Source organism: Salvia splendens, chromosome 7 (genome assembly GCF_004379255.2).
Source record: "Salvia splendens isolate huo1 chromosome 7, SspV2, whole genome shotgun sequence".
NCBI classification, from domain to species: domain Eukaryota; kingdom Viridiplantae; phylum Streptophyta; class Magnoliopsida; order Lamiales; family Lamiaceae; genus Salvia; species Salvia splendens.
In genome coordinates, this window is record NC_056038.1 from 3,026,888 (window position 1) to 3,045,187 (window position 18,300).

General features: G+C 36.9%; 3 protein-coding genes and 1 pseudogene across 3 annotated transcripts; 1 reads left to right on the plus strand and 3 right to left on the minus strand.

Annotated features, from left to right (window-relative positions):
* Window positions 1-221: 221 nt before the first annotated feature.
* LOC121742788 lies at window positions 222-330 on the minus strand (annotated as a pseudogene).
* Window positions 331-2,031: 1,701 nt separating this feature from the next.
* On the minus strand, window positions 2,032-5,669 carry LOC121811153 (putative pumilio homolog 8, chloroplastic). The gene is made up of 5 exons (XM_042211954.1): window positions 4,052-5,669; window positions 3,818-3,980; window positions 3,150-3,313; window positions 2,607-2,862; window positions 2,032-2,524 (listed from the first exon to the last, which is right to left on the minus strand). The coding sequence occupies exons 1-5, from the start codon at window positions 5,317-5,319 to the stop codon at window positions 2,417-2,419; spliced, it is 1,959 nt and encodes a 652-aa protein (XP_042067888.1). The 5' UTR covers window positions 5,320-5,669; the 3' UTR covers window positions 2,032-2,416.
* Window positions 5,670-10,108: 4,439 nt separating this feature from the next.
* On the plus strand, window positions 10,109-12,176 carry LOC121811089. Its single transcript, XM_042211881.1, has 3 exons — window positions 10,109-10,323; window positions 11,135-11,291; window positions 11,907-12,176. Exons 1-3 carry the CDS (start codon window positions 10,144-10,146, stop codon window positions 12,038-12,040), a joined length of 471 nt encoding a protein of 156 aa, XP_042067815.1. The 5' UTR covers window positions 10,109-10,143; the 3' UTR covers window positions 12,041-12,176.
* Window positions 12,177-13,128: 952 nt separating this feature from the next.
* On the minus strand, window positions 13,129-15,865 carry LOC121742223 (ubiquinol oxidase, mitochondrial-like). The gene is made up of 4 exons (XM_042135306.1): window positions 15,437-15,865; window positions 14,642-14,770; window positions 13,465-13,953; window positions 13,129-13,375 (listed from the first exon to the last, which is right to left on the minus strand). The coding sequence occupies exons 1-4, from the start codon at window positions 15,758-15,760 to the stop codon at window positions 13,316-13,318; spliced, it is 1,002 nt and encodes a 333-aa protein (XP_041991240.1). The 5' UTR covers window positions 15,761-15,865; the 3' UTR covers window positions 13,129-13,315.
* Between the last annotated feature and the right edge of the window lie 2,435 nt (window positions 15,866-18,300).

Consider the following 18,300-nt stretch of genomic DNA (forward strand, 5'->3'; position numbering starts at 1 on the left):
ATTATTGTATTTTTTTAGAAACAAAGTTGGATCATTGATCAATTTTATAATACTAAATGACTAATGGATATTACATGAGATAATCGAAATGTCAAAAATTATGGAATAGTAATTTGCTACTTTTGAAAGTTATGCGATTGACGAAAAGTAAATCAAAATTAAAAGTCAACTAAAAATTATAATTTTTAAATGATAATCTTTTAATATACTAGTATATCACAAAATATTTGCTATAAATCATTTCTCGATTTATGTGTGTCATCCTTGCGGCAGGGGTCATTCTAATCTTCCCTGTATCGTTCCAATTTTATCGGATGTCCTTGAAGGGACAATAATTTTATAGTATCTCCATCCAACATGTAATGTCTCATTTTGCGATTTTGCATCGTCTGTCATTAAATATCTCATTTCATTTTTACCCTATTTAATAGTAAGTCTTACATTCTATTAAGTTACTTCACTCATATTTAATTATATACTAATTATTAATATATAAAAATAGAACATTCACTAACTTTTTTCTTCTACGTTTCTTCATATTTTTTAATTTTTAATTTTTAAAATAGATACTTCTAGCATGTCACATGCCTAATCTTCTAGACTTATCCATATAAGCCTATTGCTAACGTGCTTCATATTTTAACAATTCAAAATATTTATGGTGTCCGATAAATACATTTCCCCTTATTTTGGGTGAGATTTTAGTTTGGCACTATTACTAATATTGGAAATGTCATAATGGGGTTGAGATTCATGAATGCGAATTATTATATTGATGAATCTCTATGTATATATGGTCTTGTGGTCAGTTTCTGCCTAATTGTTACAGAAATTTTAAATTTTAAATTTTAAATTTTAATAAAAAAAATTATTCAGGATGGAGGTTTAAATATGGTATACTACTACTCATTGAGTACAACATCTACAACATTGGAAGGTTTATATTATTGGCATTTGTCAATATAATCAGATTTTTTATATGATTTGTTTTTTCAAATAAATATTAAGTTTATTTTGATTAGGTTTTTGGTGTGTTGTTCGGTTGTCATATTTGTTTAGGACTAGCGATCATATTAATTCTTATATCATGTCTAGTTGGTTTTTTCAACCAATAACAATGTATCTTGGTCCATTTTTACATTATTACATTACATTTCAACTTATCTATCAGACTTCCATTTTTACAACAAATTTATTCATGACAATGCACATGTTGACTTATCCCAAATCATTATTATTATTATTATTATTATTATTATTATTATTATTATTATTATTATTATTATACAAAAGGCATAAATCACTAGTGTTGTCTGTGTTGAAGCCAACCAAAAGAAACAAAAGCATTCAACGAAATCACCGGAACAACAGCTTAACAAAATACACAAATGATCAATAACCAACCACAAAAGAGGAATGATGAATAAGAGTGTCTAAGGGAGCGCCGGCAGCCGCCGACTCCCTATAGCTGCGGAAACGGAGGGCCAAGGAGCGCCGGGGGGGGTGGACGGGCGTGGACACGACGGGGGTAGGGCCGCGGCTCCTATTGTGGGGCGCCGGCGGTCGGGATTTTTTTTTATTTTTTTTTTCGGTTTTTTGGTGATAAAATATTCTGATTTGTGATAAATGAATGTGATTTGTGCCAACAATTGAAAAAATAATGCGATTTTTGTGACCGTGGACAAATTTTGGTGGTTGTAGACAAAAAAAGTGGCTTCTCCACCAGAACACTCTAAGTAATTATTATTATTATTATTATTATTATTATTATTATTATTACTATTATTAAACTTAAAGAAGCCCAATAATAAGTCGAATCATAGCCAAGCAAGTTTAGTGGGCTTAATAAGTGGATATATCTACGTTCAAACAAAACCTATTTATTGAGAACCTACATGTACCAATTCTATCACTCATAATATCTCATCTAGTAGGTTTATGTGTTATTCAAATTCCAAATTAGCACTTTTCTTCTCCCACAAATGCTCTACCAAATACTGCAAGGAACGATGATTTCACAAGACACCAAAATTTGCGAAAAATAAAGGTACATATTAAAAAAATATTCATCTTCCCTGCAAGAGTGAAGAATCTAATAATTTAAATCCCAAAATAATAGTGTTATTGTGAAGCTACATGCACAACAAAATAGTACATTGCAGCCAGAGCTAGGAGATAGAAATTTATATGAGCCACTAGAGATATGGTTCCCCATCTCTAAACTCTTCTTACGAGCTGGATGCTAAGATAACGAACGCTACGCAAAAATTGCCACAAACGAGAAAAGGTGTGTATTAAGGCCACACCGCCGAGGAAAGGGAGGAAGACTTTCCATTTTATAGAGCCATGGGAATTGGCTAGCCAAGAACAACAACAGATGCATGCTTACCGGAAACAATGATTGTACATCGTCGCTTCACCTCTTCAAAAGCTTTTGCGAGAAAATCCTCTTCGAGTAGGGGCTGTTACGTGAGATTGACTTGTGAGTTTCAATAGCGTCTACCAAGGAATTGTGGAGGTTTCCCTGGTATCAAAGCAGTGATGAGGTAGGTCCATTTCTCAGAAACTATTGTGTGAATCGAAGAAAAATCAAGTGTTGGAAGTACCTCAGAAACTCGGAGAGCTGTTTGGATAACATAGTTTGCATGTGGGTCCTGAAGCAAACGATCGAAGCAGGAAGAAGAGAGCAGTTCATGGATGACGTTTGTCCGAACTTCCTCACATACCAAAAGACACTTTTCAACGACGTGGCTGCTGAACTTTTGTGAAGAAAGGTGCACATAGTTTCCCTCAAACTGAGATGTCAATTTGGATGTGGCAGATGGGATCTTTAGCTCCAAGATGAACTGAACCACATAATTTCTGCATCCAAATTTCAAATTAAGTTTTTCAGGAAATGTAATACTAATGTAACAGAACAAGAATAAAGAAACACACAGGTAAAAGGGAAAGTATAGAATTTGATAATCTGATGTTTAATCAACTCTTTAGATACTCAAATGATAAATTTTCACATGTTTTAAGTTGAGCCGTGTAGGTTTGAACCACACAAGGCCGGTCTCATGGAAAGAAGTTCGATTTCGTTGATTTTACCAGCACCTAAACATCTGACTAAAGCATAAACATTGTTAATACACAAAATAAGTTACCCAAATGCATCTTCTGAGAGCAGAAGTCCATTCTCTGAAATCTCTGCAACTAAATTTTCACGATGCTCCCCAGTCGAATGGCTGATGCAGCGTTGTAGAACACAGCATCCATGCTGATGTGTTGCAATGTCAACACAGTACTTTGCAGCCGCGACAAAAATGAACTGAAAACAGAATGGTACGAGCTTAAATCAGACAAGGATAGCTTGATACAAAACTTCAATTTTGCCAACACTAAAAACTTGTGATTGTTGAGTAATGTCCTATTATATTATCAGAAAAAATGATCAAGAACTGTATGGAAACCTCAAAGTCATCGTTTTAGCAATAGCTCTCCTTTCTTTTTCCAAGTAAGACTTTCACTGAAAATATGTAATTTGTTTAACTTTAAAGTTCTTCCTATTGAACTACTATAAATTTGGACCGGATTAGATTTTCATGTTCATATAGTCTAATCTTGCCCAAGAATTTGAGCAATGCTGCAAACAAGAGGCATTCTCTACATACAAACTGAAGTAGATCTGAAATACTATGTGATGAAATAGAGTTGCGAACCACAAAAAATTATTCCCCATTCAAAGGAAAACACAAAGTGACAGCTGAAGCAAATCTACATGAACAAAAATCTTATCAACCTATAGGAAATGTTCAACAAAAATAGTAATTACCTTACTATCTTCAGCCGGGAAGGATTGCAAGCACCTCTGAATAACGTGATTCCCATTTAAATCTTTGATCAGAGCTAGAAATCCCGATTCGAGGGCTGAGATAACTAGGGCAATTTGCTGCTTTGTCTTGAGAGTTTCAATCAGCTTCTGCACCACACGAGTGCTGATATACAAAAACAACAGGTTAGCTAATTCAGAAAAAAGAGAGTGAAGCAAGCTTCAAATGATGTATACCCGTGTGTATTCAAAGAGATCCTAACTAGCTTCCCGGGCTCCTCAGTCACCCTAAGCAGTATGTGCATTCTCTGCTCTTCATTGCACACTTCCAACAGCTTTTGCATGAGATAGTTTCCGAAAGGGTTCATCATCAGCTCAACTGTGTGATCGATTATCTCGTTGAATATGATCTGCACATCCAGAGAATTTCCATCATCAAACATCCTCTGCAAGAACCGACAGCCTTGCTGATCCTTGGCTATGTGATAGATGTATCCTTGTGCTTCAGCAAGGGAACTGAACTTCATCGGCCGGTTGAAAGGGCAGTGCATCTTCGGACTCTCAGCAGTGTGGAGATGGTCATCCAGCTGCGACCTCCTCTCGTGAGCCTTCCACACGCCATTCTCATGATGGAAACCCTTCGTGCTATGCCTTGCAATCGCGTGATTGAGACCTTCCCCCTGGATGATCAAACTATCCTCCCTGCCAAAGGGATCAACGCTCCCTCTAGGCACCCTCATACGCAGAGGCACCACCTTGTTTCTTTCGTTAAAACGAATCAAGCTGTCCTCACTATAACGAGGCGACAGAGAATAAAAAGAATCACTAGATTCAATCAGGCTCTTCCTGCTCTGCGGAGGATAGAAGGGAGAACTATTCCCAACTAACAGACTATCCAAAGAAGGCGTCGAGTTTGGCAACACGAATCCCATTGGGAAACTATTGTTAGCCAAACCATTTTGCCTTCCAAAATCAGACCAACCAAGCCTCCTATCAGAGTGACTAGAGGAAGAATACCGCGATGCCAACAAGTTCCCCATTTCCTCCCCCTCGAAACCAGCTCCCTTCCTCGGATTAAAACTCCGGCTACTCCCATTGCGCGACTGAACACCGCACTCATCCTTAATACGCATACTACTAAAGCTCTTGTGAAAATCATAAGAATCAACTAAGCCACCCTCATTCCCCCTCTTCAAATCCAAACACAATCCGCCCCCAGAAACGTTGAATTCGTCGAATTGGGGCGGGGATATATCGCCTGAGAACAAGCTCGTGGCCGAGCCGGATTGCAGGGAGAAGCCGCTCAAAGGGGAGTTCGATGAAGCAAACGCAGTCTTACGCTTCGAGGCTTCATCAGCACTCATTTTCTGAGTCACACACGATGCATGAGCAAAACCGTGATGATATTGAGTGGTGGCATTGATGAGCATTTCCTGAAGATTGAGTGATGATGTTGCGTGAGGGATCTCGCCTAATAACACATCTATCTCGTCATCACTCTTCATGTTTCTCTCTCTCCCCACAAACACAACAAAACAACAATAGCCAGAATACAAAACAGAGCACCGAGAAACAACAACAACAGAAATTTAAGAATCGAAATACCCGATCATTGAGAGAATCAACGCGTTTTAGATCTAGGGCCTAGTGAGATTGAAAAAAAGGGAAATTAAATTAAAGATTTTATGATGGTTTTCCGCCATTTTTGTAATGGGTTTTGGGTTTTCTTTTTTCCTGTGGAGACGACAGTAGGTGAAGCATGCAAAGATGGAGTTTTTACATAGTTGTACACACTCTGCTAATATTCTAACACGCCATTAAAGAAGAAGAAAAGGAGCTCCATCTCTCTCTCTAATTCTTCCTCTGCCTACAGTTATATATGTATACACGCCATTTCCATATATATATATATATAATCAATTTGTGAGAATTTTTCTCGATTCAAATCGTATAAAAATTGAGCTGGCTGGACACGTATACCGCTTTTTCATCAAACGGTTTTACGAGAAAAATCAGCAAAACGAAAAGTACAGTGAAATTTGTATTTTTACACTGAAAAATTGTAAAAAAAAAAAACAGAGGAAACTAACTAACCTATTTTTACTGTTGAACAGATCTTTAACTGCATCTCCTATTTCTCTCCTTTTTAAAAGGTTTGAAGATTGAATCGATTTTCCTCATGAGAAAAATTGATTTTGCTTTTTTAAGAATAGATTATATCGTCGATTTAATAGTGAGCTTCCATTGTACGCGAATTGAATAGACGAAAAAAATTGATTTTGCTTTTTTAAGATATATTATATCGTCGATTTAATCTCTAGTGAGCTTCGATTGTACGCAACTAGTGCATCTTTACACGGGCACGCGTACGGACAAATGTTCGAGCTAACCTATAAATTCTAAAGTAAAGTAGTGAGCAGTTGATTTAGTAAAAAGGTGTACAAATGATCTCAATTATACCCAATTTATTGCATAATAATTGTGCAATTGTAACCGAACGTGATAATTGAATGTACTTAAGCTAGTTGATAATCAAAATCAAAAGAATTTAATCTATTTCAAAATTTTGAGCTGGTTTGTATTCATTGATCCCAATTCCATGAGTTATTTAGAAGTTTAGATATGTTAAATAATAGAGATTGTGGACCGCATTAATCATTATGTCACAATCCATTATTATTTTGCCAGAATCCAAAAATGGCTTCATGTTAGGGAGCTTTGCTTCAGTACATAAATTACATTTAGATATAGCTATTTTGTAATTTCCCATTTATGAATTGTGCTGATATATGTCTATTTAAATTTCTATTTTTATATGGAAGTGTGGCTCGATTGTAAATTATGAGGTGTGGATGGTCAAAAAAGAATGTAGGAACTGATAGTGATAGTGTGAAAAGAATAGGATATGAGAAAGGAATAAGATGTTATCTTGAATGATAAATTTCTCTTTTAATAAACCAATTGCATGACTAATAATTGTAAGATTTCTATGGAATGTTTCTATGTTTTTTCTAAATATCCAAATGCAATATTTGATTAGTAAAAAGCAATATTGATCTAGGTGGAAAGTTTTTAATTGTGTAACATGTTATTTTTATTATTGTGGAAAGCAATATTAGTATTTATTATCGTGTATTTTTATTATAGTGTATTAAGGTCAATTTAAAAAAAAATAGTTGTAACTAACTTTTGAAAAATATCTCATAACTTTAAAATGCATATAACTTTATTGATTTAAATTATTTTTTCGCACAACATATATCAAATTAAAGATAATTTAATAAGGATTCTAACGAGATCTCACTTGCATAGGTTCCAATGTCAAAATTGGAAAAAAAATCAAATTTTTTTATAAATTTCGTTAACAACTTTATATCAATACACAACACATACTACGTCAATACAATACTTGTACAATATCAATATGAAATTTTATTGGCATTGTCATGTCTTTGTGTTGTTGTATTTCATACACTGTATTGACATTGTTTTTCTAAACCCTAAATTTGATAGTTGCTATTATCTTTTTAATATTAAAAAATGAAAAATAAAATTACACATGACAAAATGTAGACCACAAGATTTCTAAAATCATATAGTTTTAAATTAGTTGTAGTTAGTAATTAAATGATGAGTTAGCAATTAATCTACTTTTCTTATTTATTCAATAATGTAGCGTTTAGATATGATTTTAGATGATTTTGTTTCGTAAGTAAGACTTGTGCGTACCCAAATCTAATAATTGATCGTTTATGAGACGGCCACATTATAAAAATGGCAAATTTACTTTTGGTTATTTCTCATTTCTAGAAATGTGGTTTCTTGTGGAAATAGTTTTTCTTATGGCTTCTAAAGTAAAAAATGAGACAAATTTAATATGCGTGTGTAATTTTAGAAAATGTATCTTAAATTTATTAATACTAATAAACTTCCCGGCCAACTTAGGGTTGAGGTCACTAATTGATTTAAGTGGCTTGCTTGTTCACTCTCGTGGTTTTTTTAATGGCCGTGAGATAAATATGTGGCTGAATTAGGTGGTGGGCCCCACCTGAACAGAATTTAGTTTGCATGTTCAGTGAACATGAAATGGTGACTAGTTTAAAAACCGTTGTCTCTTCCAACATGTAATCTGACCAAATAGCCCCCACCATATCTTCAAAATTCCCTGCTCAACACTTCCGAAAAACTTAGCAGCGAGAAACGAAATCTCAAATTTGAGTCCACTCCCACCCAATTATTTTGGGCAAAAAGGCTGGATGTAATAAAAAATGAACCACAGTCTTTACTTTTACAAAACCTCATTGAGCGGCGAGCTGTTGAAACAACAACCAAAATTAACAGAGCAGATGCTATGAGCTGTGAGTCGATTGGGATTTTTTATTTTGAAAAGATGTGTATGATTTGGTTAAGCAATGGAGTGATGTATGTAACAGGTAATTTTCGCGCCCGGTCATGGCGGCCACTCCTCCGGCGTCGATCGCAGAGAGGCGTGCGAGAGAGAGAGAGAGTTAGGGATGGATTGAGGGGGTGACGATGATAATTTGGGGGAATTCAAATTTGGGGGAAATCAAGTTTGGTGGGGTAAAGTAGTCAAATGCTGAAATAATCTGAAGGAGTCAGAAATTAATAACACCTTCTGTGGAAGATTTACATCCAGTCAAATGCTGGTGAACAGTGACGAGCCATGTTGTTAATAGAGGGCTGACATGTTTAAAAACATGTCCACTGAACAGTACGAAATATTTGGATTTGGGCTGTTAACACACTATATCTGCCAGACTGAACGGGTCCTAAGTTTGATCGAGAAATGTGCTAGTTAAATTTGAATTTGACATAGTGAAATTAGTTAAAATCATTAAAAAAATATTTTATAATTCATAAAAGAAATAATAGAAATCTATTAAAAAATAAGAGACTAGGTGAACATATGGTGTGAATTAAGTGGGAAAATTGAGAGACTTAAGTGAACTTATAGCTGGGGTTAAATTCTATTTCTTGTTAATTCTCAATTTTTTTTTGCGAGTGTTGGTCATATGATAGGGTGATTAATGTTCATGGTCAAAAGCCATGAGTTTGAATTCATCATAGTCTTAAATTTATACTCCCTCCGTCCCGTGCTACTCGCACGTTTGCTTTTCGGCTCGTCACAAAGTCCTTACACTATTTATAATTTAAGTTAGAATTAATGCATTTAATTAATATGTTAGTTTAAGTTAAGAGCTCTTTTATTAAGTGATGTCTCATTACACCTAAAATTCTTTTTTAATTACACAAAAAAATCAATCCCAAATTTACGGCCTAAAATGAAAAGTGCGAGTAGCATGGGACGGAGGGAGTATTAATTTGTTAATAAAAAATTGAAAAAAATTGAGATATTATAAATAAATTAAATGAATTGAAACACGAAACAAGATTGGCTATCGTCACTAAAGAAGAAGAGAAACAACAAAATGTGATCTTCATCGGGTAATTTCTTTTCAAAAAACTAGGAGTACGACTTTGTCTGATATGTGCAACTTTTGAGTGCTTTTACACCTTGTTATTTGTGACCATCTCGTGTTTCTTCTCTTACAATATGGCGCATACAGAATGTACGTGCTTACGTTCTTAGATCGAGAGAGCCCACCATACGTCATACTCCCTCCGTCCCACAAAGATTGTCTCACTTTGACCAAACACGAGTTTTAAAAAATGTAATGAAGAGTAAGTTGAAAAAGTTAGTGGAACATGAGTCATAGTTTTATATATTAGTTTTATAATAAAATGTGAGTAGGAATGTTGGTTAACTGTATACCTACTTGTATTTGTTTGAAATAAATTATAGCATCATAATTCTCAAGTTTTTTTTACCAAATAAATTATAGCATCATAATTCTCAAGTTTTTTTACCTATAACTCTACAAACACAAATATGTACACACTATTTTTGTATACCTGTCCGTACTTTTTTCTGCAATGTTGTAATCTCGTATAGTGTTTCGTTATTAATAGTATAAAAATAAAGAATTGAATGTTATTAATATTAAATTTGATTTTAATATTAGTATAATGTTATTAATACTATTTCCACAGCCATAAAATTCGTGTTATGATTGAATGTTAATATTATACTGTATTAGTTTTGTTCTATTAGAATAAAAGTATTTTTATTGATATTTACTTTAACAAATGTAATTTTGATATTTGTGAGAATGGAAAAAATGGAGAATTTGTTGTGATATTTTTACCACTAATTAATTTTAGCCCCTTTGAAATTTTGAATATACGATTCTGACCCCAAAATATAAACTACACGAAGGAATATGGAGTGAGAAAACGAGATTAAAAAAATGGAAGAGAGAGAGAAAGTGAAAGGGGCGGAGCGATGGACGACGGCCATCGGCAATCTGACGGAGATGGCGTCGAATTTAGATTCTCTGCAGAAATTACTCATCAAGAAAGCTGTTTACGTCGACGATGAAACATTTTCCAAGGCCTCACTCAGCTCCGAGCAAGCTCGCTCGATCAAGGTCGAAATTCTGCTAACTCAGCTTTCCATTCGTCGATGCGGTCTGAGAACTGCTGTCATTTTTTTGAAGAATTGATTTGAAGCTTAATACAGTATTTGTTATTTTAAATCTGGATTTGGAGTTTTCTAAGTGGTGTTTGATTATAATGTTTTTCTGATTTTAAATGACTTGCCGAATTAGAATGATCATAGTTAGAGGTTCTGTACTGTTTTCTTTAGCTGCTCACGGTTTGCTATATTTGATTGGTTTTGCTGTAAATTGTTATCGGATTTTAGGGATCGAGGGTTCTAGCTGCTCATACTTGTTGACTTTTATTGTTTTCCGTCACTTTCAGAATTGTTATTTTGGTTTATGGATATTTACCCTGAAATTTTGGGGAATGTTTATTGGGAAAGAGTTGAAGCGTGGTATTATTGAATTTGAATCATAATCTGCCAATTTACTGTAGAATATAAATAAATGTCATTGATTGCTTCTCTATATTTGATTCGTTTTTAGAGTTTGTCTTCTTAGTTCTACTTCAAATTTACTGGGAGGAATTTAAACTGGTTGGTTTGTTTTGCTGAATCAATTTTTATTGTTTATTAGACTCGTTTGGCTTGTGATAGAATGTTAATCCAATGATAGAGACTAGTCTGAAACACTTTTGGCTCTAGTTGGCTTACTGTACAGTTTACTAGATGGCATGCCACCTTAATTTTGGTTGTACAATGTATATCTGTATATGATGTTAATCTTCTTCTTGATTGCTTGAAGCAATGAGTTACTCGTTTGTTGACAGGTTTTCAATTTTACAAACTTTTGACTACAGGTTCTTGAGCAAAGAGTTGAGACTTTAGAGAAAGAACTTGATGCTTCCATTTCAGCAGCAGCACGTGCAAGAAATGAAAAACGGCAGGCTGAGTCAGCACAGAAAGCTGCTGAATTGCGTAGTATAGAAATCACAAAAGAACTCGAGAACACCTCGAGTATGTTTCTTTGGTTCCTTTCTTATAAGATACACAGGGAAAATCGGGTTTAAAGTATTGCTACATCTCCTACTATCAAACATCATTATGTGACGATCCCTCAATTTTTATAGGCTGACATCATGTACTGCACCAATTCTTACTTGCTCTAAGAATTCATTCCCTGATTAATTTTGAACGAGATTACATGCATGCATCATGCATGTGTACACAAAATGGCATTGTCATTTAAGTTACTAACAAGCAAAAAAAAGCTTTATGTGTCACTGAAGGTTTGTTGAAGATGTTTAACCGTATTTCACTTAAGATTGAGCTTCAGCAGTTAGCTTTGAATGTACTCAAGTGCAAAATTCACAAGTTTCACTGTCTTAATGTCTTTAGATACTCAACATTAATACTATTCTTCCTTAGTACATTGTCACCAGAAGTGTTACAGATTCAAAAGTTTGTGCGGCTTTGAAAAGAAGCTTCTTTTCTACCGAGTTGCCTAGATACCAGTAAAAAAAATTGTCCTACAACTAAAGGCCATATTATTTTTGCTTCCCTATTGTGTTCCCACATGCTTCACAAACAGTTGTGTAGATCTTATTAAAGGTTGTTTCCTATCTATTTCAGAAGTATTTGAACTGCATATGGAAGAACTGTGTGCAAAACAGCAAGAGATTTCAAAGCGGGATAAAGAGATAAAACTTCTTGAGGCTATAATAAAGACCCTTGGTGGTAGAGAATCACTTAATACTGGCCGCTAAATTCCATCACGTAAGTTTGCTCTTGTCATACTGAAGTAAGATGGCCAATTATGTACATGTGAATCCCAATGTATTATCTCTGTAAAGTCTTACATTGAATAACTGCAGTGAATTATCGTAAATTTTCAACCTTTTAGCTGTTGTTCGTTCGCAAGAGCTCAATGCCTGGTTTACTCTTGTAGTAGGTGGGCTTACAGTCTCTAGTGAAGTTGAGTATTAAGTTCTACGTTCATAATTCATATCATGATGATACCAGATAGAGAATTGTGTCCTGCTTATAACTTTGCAAATATTTCTGCTGCCGCGCAATTTGTCTTCTTCATTCTTTTGCTTCGGCATTGGTAGAGGTGAAATCTGTTAGGTTATTCCAGTTAGTACGCGTAAATTTTAGTAGGCACGGACCAAATGAAGTGATCCTTTTTCATTCGGGTGTTCTACTTTATGACATTTCTATATCTTAGACAGATCACATGTATATCAGTATATGGATTGAGGCAATGAGATGATTTATATTTGCTGAAATTTGGAAGAAGCAACAAAACACACACACACACACACACACTTATATGCAAGTTCATTGTTGGCTCTCTATACATGACTTGTACAAATATGATTTGGATTATTTTTCAGTCTTTTTTGGGGGAAGCATTAAAACTTAAATTAACCTTCAAATTTTAAATGAGAGATGAAACATAACTCAATCAGCAAAATGCTTATATCTATTTCATCCAATAGGTCGAAGATTTTGAGTCATTATGAAGTAAATGAAAAACATACTCTCTTTATTTGAAAGAAAACAAAGCTTCAAGATTAAAAAGATTGTATGTCGAGGATTTAAATACAACTTTCTTTTAGAAAATAACTTAATTCAAAACCCAAAGGTTAATCTTTATAGTTTAAGAAATACTATAGATAAGGAATCCGAAGAAAATAAATCCTTAAGTGTAAGAAAATTTTAGTTTATTTTCCTAGAGTTTGGAGTGACGGCGACATCGCCTCAAATAGGACCAGATCATGCTCGCTCATACCAATAATAGCTACATGGAGTCATTTTTTTAAGAATAACGTAGAAATTGTATAGCAAACTATAATGAAACATGCCATCATAGTTATATTCGATGAGCAAAATTAATACTCATCCAATAATTTCGATTTGCTTCTTATGAAAAGCCAGATGCCAAACACAAGTAAAATGACAGAGACACTGTATTAACCAATAACAGTAAGTCATCCAACATTATTTTTGAACTCATCAGCATAAGAGAAGAAGAACATCTAGTGATATCCCACAGGAGCTGGTGCTTCCCTCAACTCCTTTCCCTGATAATGAATATCCTGCGCAAAAAAAAAAACAGATTTCATTACATTACCCCCATGGTTTCGTGCATGTAATGACAAAGATAGATATCGTTGTGTAAACTCACGGAAGCAAAATGGTTGACATCACGGTGGTGAGCTTCATCAGCGCGGATGACAGTGATAACATCCTTGAGAGTTGCGGTTTTGGGAAGCCTCCAGTAATCGATTGCAATGGCAGGAGCTGCAATGTTTTCTATTGCACCACTGTCAATGTCCTTCAAGTATTCGGTGTATGAATGTACGGCTTCTTCCTCTAGATAGCCCACAACCCTGTGAGCCATTTTCGGGGACAGCACGTAGATTACGAAGAATCCGTTGAAGAAGACGCCCTGAACAGTGAGGACCAGCAGCCGCTCGTACCACTTGGGCTTCACAAGCTCCACCATCGTCATCAGGTGCATCCTCTCATTCTCAGCTTCTTCAAGCAATGCTTTGATCCATCCCCCACTCTGCTGGAACTTGCGAAGCGACCTCAGATGCAGCAGCATTCCTCCCACCATACCAGGAACAGCAGCCACGGTTTCCAGCATCATTGCACGGCACCCATACCGTCTCTGCAAACGCCATGCCATGTATCAGCTAAACCAAATATGAGCCTGATTCCGGCTTCATACATCTTCAAAATTATTTCATAGACTATATTAACTCAAGTGGGAAAAGGAGCAAACATTCAAACTTCATATATCCGTACCAGCAGAGAAATGTGTCCAATACTAGCATGAATCAATGAACATGTAAATTTGTGCTTCCCATCAAATTCTAGAACCCAAATCAAACATGTAGTTAATAGTAACACCAAATCAGACTGACTAGGATTTCTCCAAATCTTACTTAAGGTTTCTTGACACAAGTTTAGAAGATTGATAGAATAGAAGCATAAAAGCAAGCATATGCTTGGAGTAAACGCACAGCCTTCCTCCAATATAATAAAGCATAAAGCATACATAACAGTTTCACTTCATGGACTAATCAAATTGGCATATCACTATACTGAAACAATATTAAGAACTCTGCTAAGTCAATTCAATAAACAGAACATTTCCTATAGTTCAAAGTGGACATTATGATTCAATAAACAGAACATTTTCTAGACTGTCTTAACTTTTCTTGCTGCCTTCATCTCCTAAGCCAAACACAAGCACAAATATTATAACGCAAACACATTTCAGAAAGCAGAGCATTCGGAGGAGAACATCCACATGTGTGGGTAGAGCAAGAGGATGCATAAAGAAGACAACAAACCTTGAAAAACAAATCCGTAGGGATTCTGAGAAGTTTCACAGTCCTAAGTGCTAATTTGTCGATGAATGTCTTTGGGGCGTGGTGCTTGTGGAGATCAATTGATACATCTGCCGCATAAGTTTCCCATGGCTGCATAATTGGAACGATTTCAGAAACCCAAACAACACTGTGCAATCCGCAATAATATCTAAAACACTACAATATGTCGAATTATTGAACCACTAAGCTATTGTGATTGCTTGAAGTTCTGAGATTACAGAGATATCTATCTTCAAAAAGTCCAGATGATGCACCATCAACTCGGATCATAGTGATTCAAAATGTGAGATTACAGATACGGAGTATTGTTTTATCAGCAATTTGAGACTATAGGTGAGACATTTTCCCTGATTCTACCAGCAATTTGAATCATAGATGACATATTTTCCAGCAATTTGAATCATAGGTGAGATATTTTCCCTGATTCTACCAGCAATTTGAATCATAGGTGAGATATTTTCCTTTTCCCCAAACAAAAGACTATGAACATTGCAATTCTCCGAAAACATGTAACAGAACATCAATTACGATGATTTAAACTAATTCATGGATAATCATAAACCCTGTAGCTCCAACCCCATCGATAAACCCTCAGGTTATAGCTCCAAACAACAATCACTATAATTTCACCAAAATCGAGACGGTAAAACAAGTAAAGAGGTTCAACAATTACGATCATCAAAATTCCTCCGCCGAATAAATCACAACCTAAAACACAATTCAACCGAAATACTGAAATGCGATCGTATTAATTACCATGAAGCAGTTCCACGGCCACTCCGTGCCATCCTCCCTCGTAATTTTAGGTCTCGAAATTCCCCAATAGCTCGAAACCACCGCACCACTTTTCTCCGGCGGCAACTCGCTGCTATTCGCAGCCTTCGCCGCTGATGGCGGTGGTGACGACGTCGGCTCCGCCCCCGAACTCATCATCCGTTGCAAAGCCGCGCTCAAACCTTCAACCTGGACGCCGGGCGCCGGCGACAACATACGCGTCCTCAACGCCGTCGCCTCGTAGCAGCGGGGGCTAGCGCCGGCGACAGCGCGCCGCATCGCTGATCTGGCGATCAAGTGGTTCATTTAGTCGCCGGTGATACACACAAGCAGTGTCTCTGAAATCAAATGATTAGTTTTGAAGATTAATTAATGTTTGCCTAAGCAATAATGCAATGGTGGGGGATAGTGGCGGGTTTGTATATTATAGATTTTATAGGGAAAAACAGAATAACGTGATTCGGTGAAGTAGGTGATCGCCGCCACCACTGTGATTACGTGGCGTGAGCTTAGTGGGTGGTGTATGTGGTCTAGACGTATGGGATTATTCAAAGATGGGTAAACATTGCAGTGATCCGAGAATTTGGGAAGCTACTAGTATTTCTTTAGTATTTCTTCTTCTCCAAGAATAGTGGAAGAAGTAAATGGTGTGAGCGGTTGCAGGGGATGACGCACCATGAAAACCTGTTGTCTAGTCAAACATGGCAGCCATTAATACTAGAGTACTACTCCCTCCGTCCCGCACTACTCGCACTTATTTCCTTTTTGGGCGTCCCAAGTTACTTGCACTCTTTCCATTTTTAGTAAAAAATTTCACATACAGCCGTCATTTTTTACTTTCCTATACACTCATTCCTTAATCTCCGAGCCGAAAAGGAAATGAGCGAGTAGCCCGGGACGGAGGGAGTACTATACTTATTCGTACTATTAGAGTGTGTTCGGTTTGCAAGATTGTATCTGTGATTAAATTTATAATGTGTTTGGTTTATAAGATTCAACCCACAACTCAATCGTAGATGAATAATCATGGGATAATTAGTCATAGAGGTGGCATAATTAGTCATAGCTAACCCTTATGACTAAAATAATCTCACAATTCAATCCTAGATCGTATCTTGATATTATTTTATCTTGGAAACCGAACACCACCTTAGAGCATCAACAATGGATGCCTGATCTCGTGCCCGATCGCCCGAGATCGGGCGTCCTCAAGCATTCATTGCAGGCGCCCGATGGATCGGGCGCCCAAGAGAGACGACCGAATGATCGGGTGCCCGTCTGATCGGGCGTCGATTGCAACGCCGAGCCCGATTGCGACGGTTTTTGCAATTATTTATTTATTTTTATTTTTTTATTCTTTATTAAACCACTGTAAATACAACCATCATTCACTTTTCACACACCAACACTCTCTACTCTACGCTATTTCTCTTCTTTTTTCTCATTTTCACACTTTCAAGAATGGATCCGAGTCAATTCCCAAACCCCATAGTGTTGACGGCGGCGCCCGTTGGCCGGGCCACGAAGATTACCGGGTCGAGACGCCTGGATCTGTAGGGTCCACTTTCGTTTCTAACTCTGAGTTTGATCCGTTCTTCAACACCGACGCGTATCGGGTTGAGGACATGGAGCCCAGTTATGGGCAACCTCCTGCCCACTGAGCCGCCGAGGAGGAAGAAGAAGATGGCGCGGAAGGAAAAGGCGCCATCCGTCCCAGTCCCACTCCCATCCAATGAGCCCAACGAAGAGTACGCAATAGGGCGTACTGACTACGAGTTGGAGGAGTACGTGAAGGTGGCTCAGTGTTGGGTTTATATATTGGAGGATTCGATAAGCTCCAACAACTAGACTTCGGCAAGGATGTGGGATCGCATTGAGGCCATATACAACGAGGCGAAACCGAGTTGGGCGTACAAGCGGACCAAGGTTCAGCTGCGCAAGTGTTGGGATCGGATCAAGGTCCACGTCAATAACTTCAGCTATATCTACAACAGGAACAGGGACGGAAGGGGCAGCGGTGAGAGCATGGAGGATGTCCTCCAGAAGCCGATGGTCGAGTACCATTCGGAGTACAAGCAGTTCAAGTTGTACAATGTTTGACTGATCTTAAAGGACAAGGCGAAGTTTAACAGAGGGATACCGTTTGGATCCTCAGCTGCGAAGCGGACGAAGAACACCGCCACTGGCAGTTACACGAGCAACGGCCCATCTCCTGTGGATCTGAACGCTGAGCCGGAAGGGAGTTCTGGCACGCCTACGTCTACTTTTAGACGTCCCATTGGTATCAAGGCTACCAAAGCCCAGGCCAAAAGGAAGGCGAAGGCGGCCGCGTCTGGATCGGCTCCCCTGCAGGCTGCGTCTCCTTCGTCTGCTCAACTCATGGACTCAGCGATCGAGGAGTTCGGTGGTTTCACAAGGTATGCGAGTATAGGTTTATACTTGACGCACAAAACAACCTTCATCAGGAAAACGATCCGGATAACCGACGGAGGACTGAGAAAATGATCAATAATTTGAGCCAGGTGTTAAATTTAGATGACTAGTTAGGTTTTTTTTTAATTTAGTAATTTAGTTTAGTAATGTAGTTTTTTTAGCTAAGTACTCCCTCTGTCCCATTAGAAATGAAACGTTTTCCTTTTTAGTTTGTCCTATTAAAAATGAAACGTTTCTAAAAATGGAAACAATACTCTCTCTACTTTTCCTTCTTTCTTCATTAACACAAAACAACACTACATAAAATCATGTGCTGAAAAATAAATGTTGCATATTTAATGGGAATGTAGTTTTTTTAATTAAGTAATGTAGTTGTTTTTAAAAATTTGTGGCGTTTAATATAATATATTTTG

Bases quoted from the DNA above. Each gene is read 5' to 3' on its own strand.
- LOC121742223 (XM_042135306.1), bottom strand. From the start codon at position 15,760: ATGAACCACTTGATCGCCAGATCAGCGATGCGGCGCGCTGTCGCCGGC. The intron at 13,954-14,641 runs GTTTGTTGTCTT...TGGCGTTTGCAG, and splicing joins CTACGGATTTGTTTTTCAAG to AGACGGTATGGGTGCCGTGC. The intron at 13,376-13,464 runs GTGAGTTTACAC...TTTTTTGCGCAG, and splicing joins ATGTCAACCATTTTGCTTCC to GATATTCATTATCAGGGAAA.
- LOC121811089 (XM_042211881.1), top strand. From the start codon at position 10,144: ATGGAAGAGAGAGAGAAAGTGAAAGGGGCGGAGCGATGGACGACGGCC. The intron at 10,324-11,134 runs GTCGAAATTCTG...TTTTGACTACAG, and splicing joins AGCAAGCTCGCTCGATCAAG to GTTCTTGAGCAAAGAGTTGA. The intron at 11,292-11,906 runs GTATGTTTCTTT...TATCTATTTCAG, and splicing joins AGAACTCGAGAACACCTCGA to AAGTATTTGAACTGCATATG.
- LOC121811153 (XM_042211954.1), bottom strand. From the start codon at position 5,319: ATGAAGAGTGATGACGAGATAGATGTGTTATTAGGCGAGATCCCTCAC. The intron at 2,863-3,149 runs GTAACTTATTTT...ATTTGGATGCAG, and splicing joins CTCTCAGAAGATGCATTTGG to AAATTATGTGGTTCAGTTCA. The intron at 2,525-2,606 runs GTACTTCCAACA...CTTTGATACCAG, and splicing joins CAGCTCTCCGAGTTTCTGAG to GGAAACCTCCACAATTCCTT.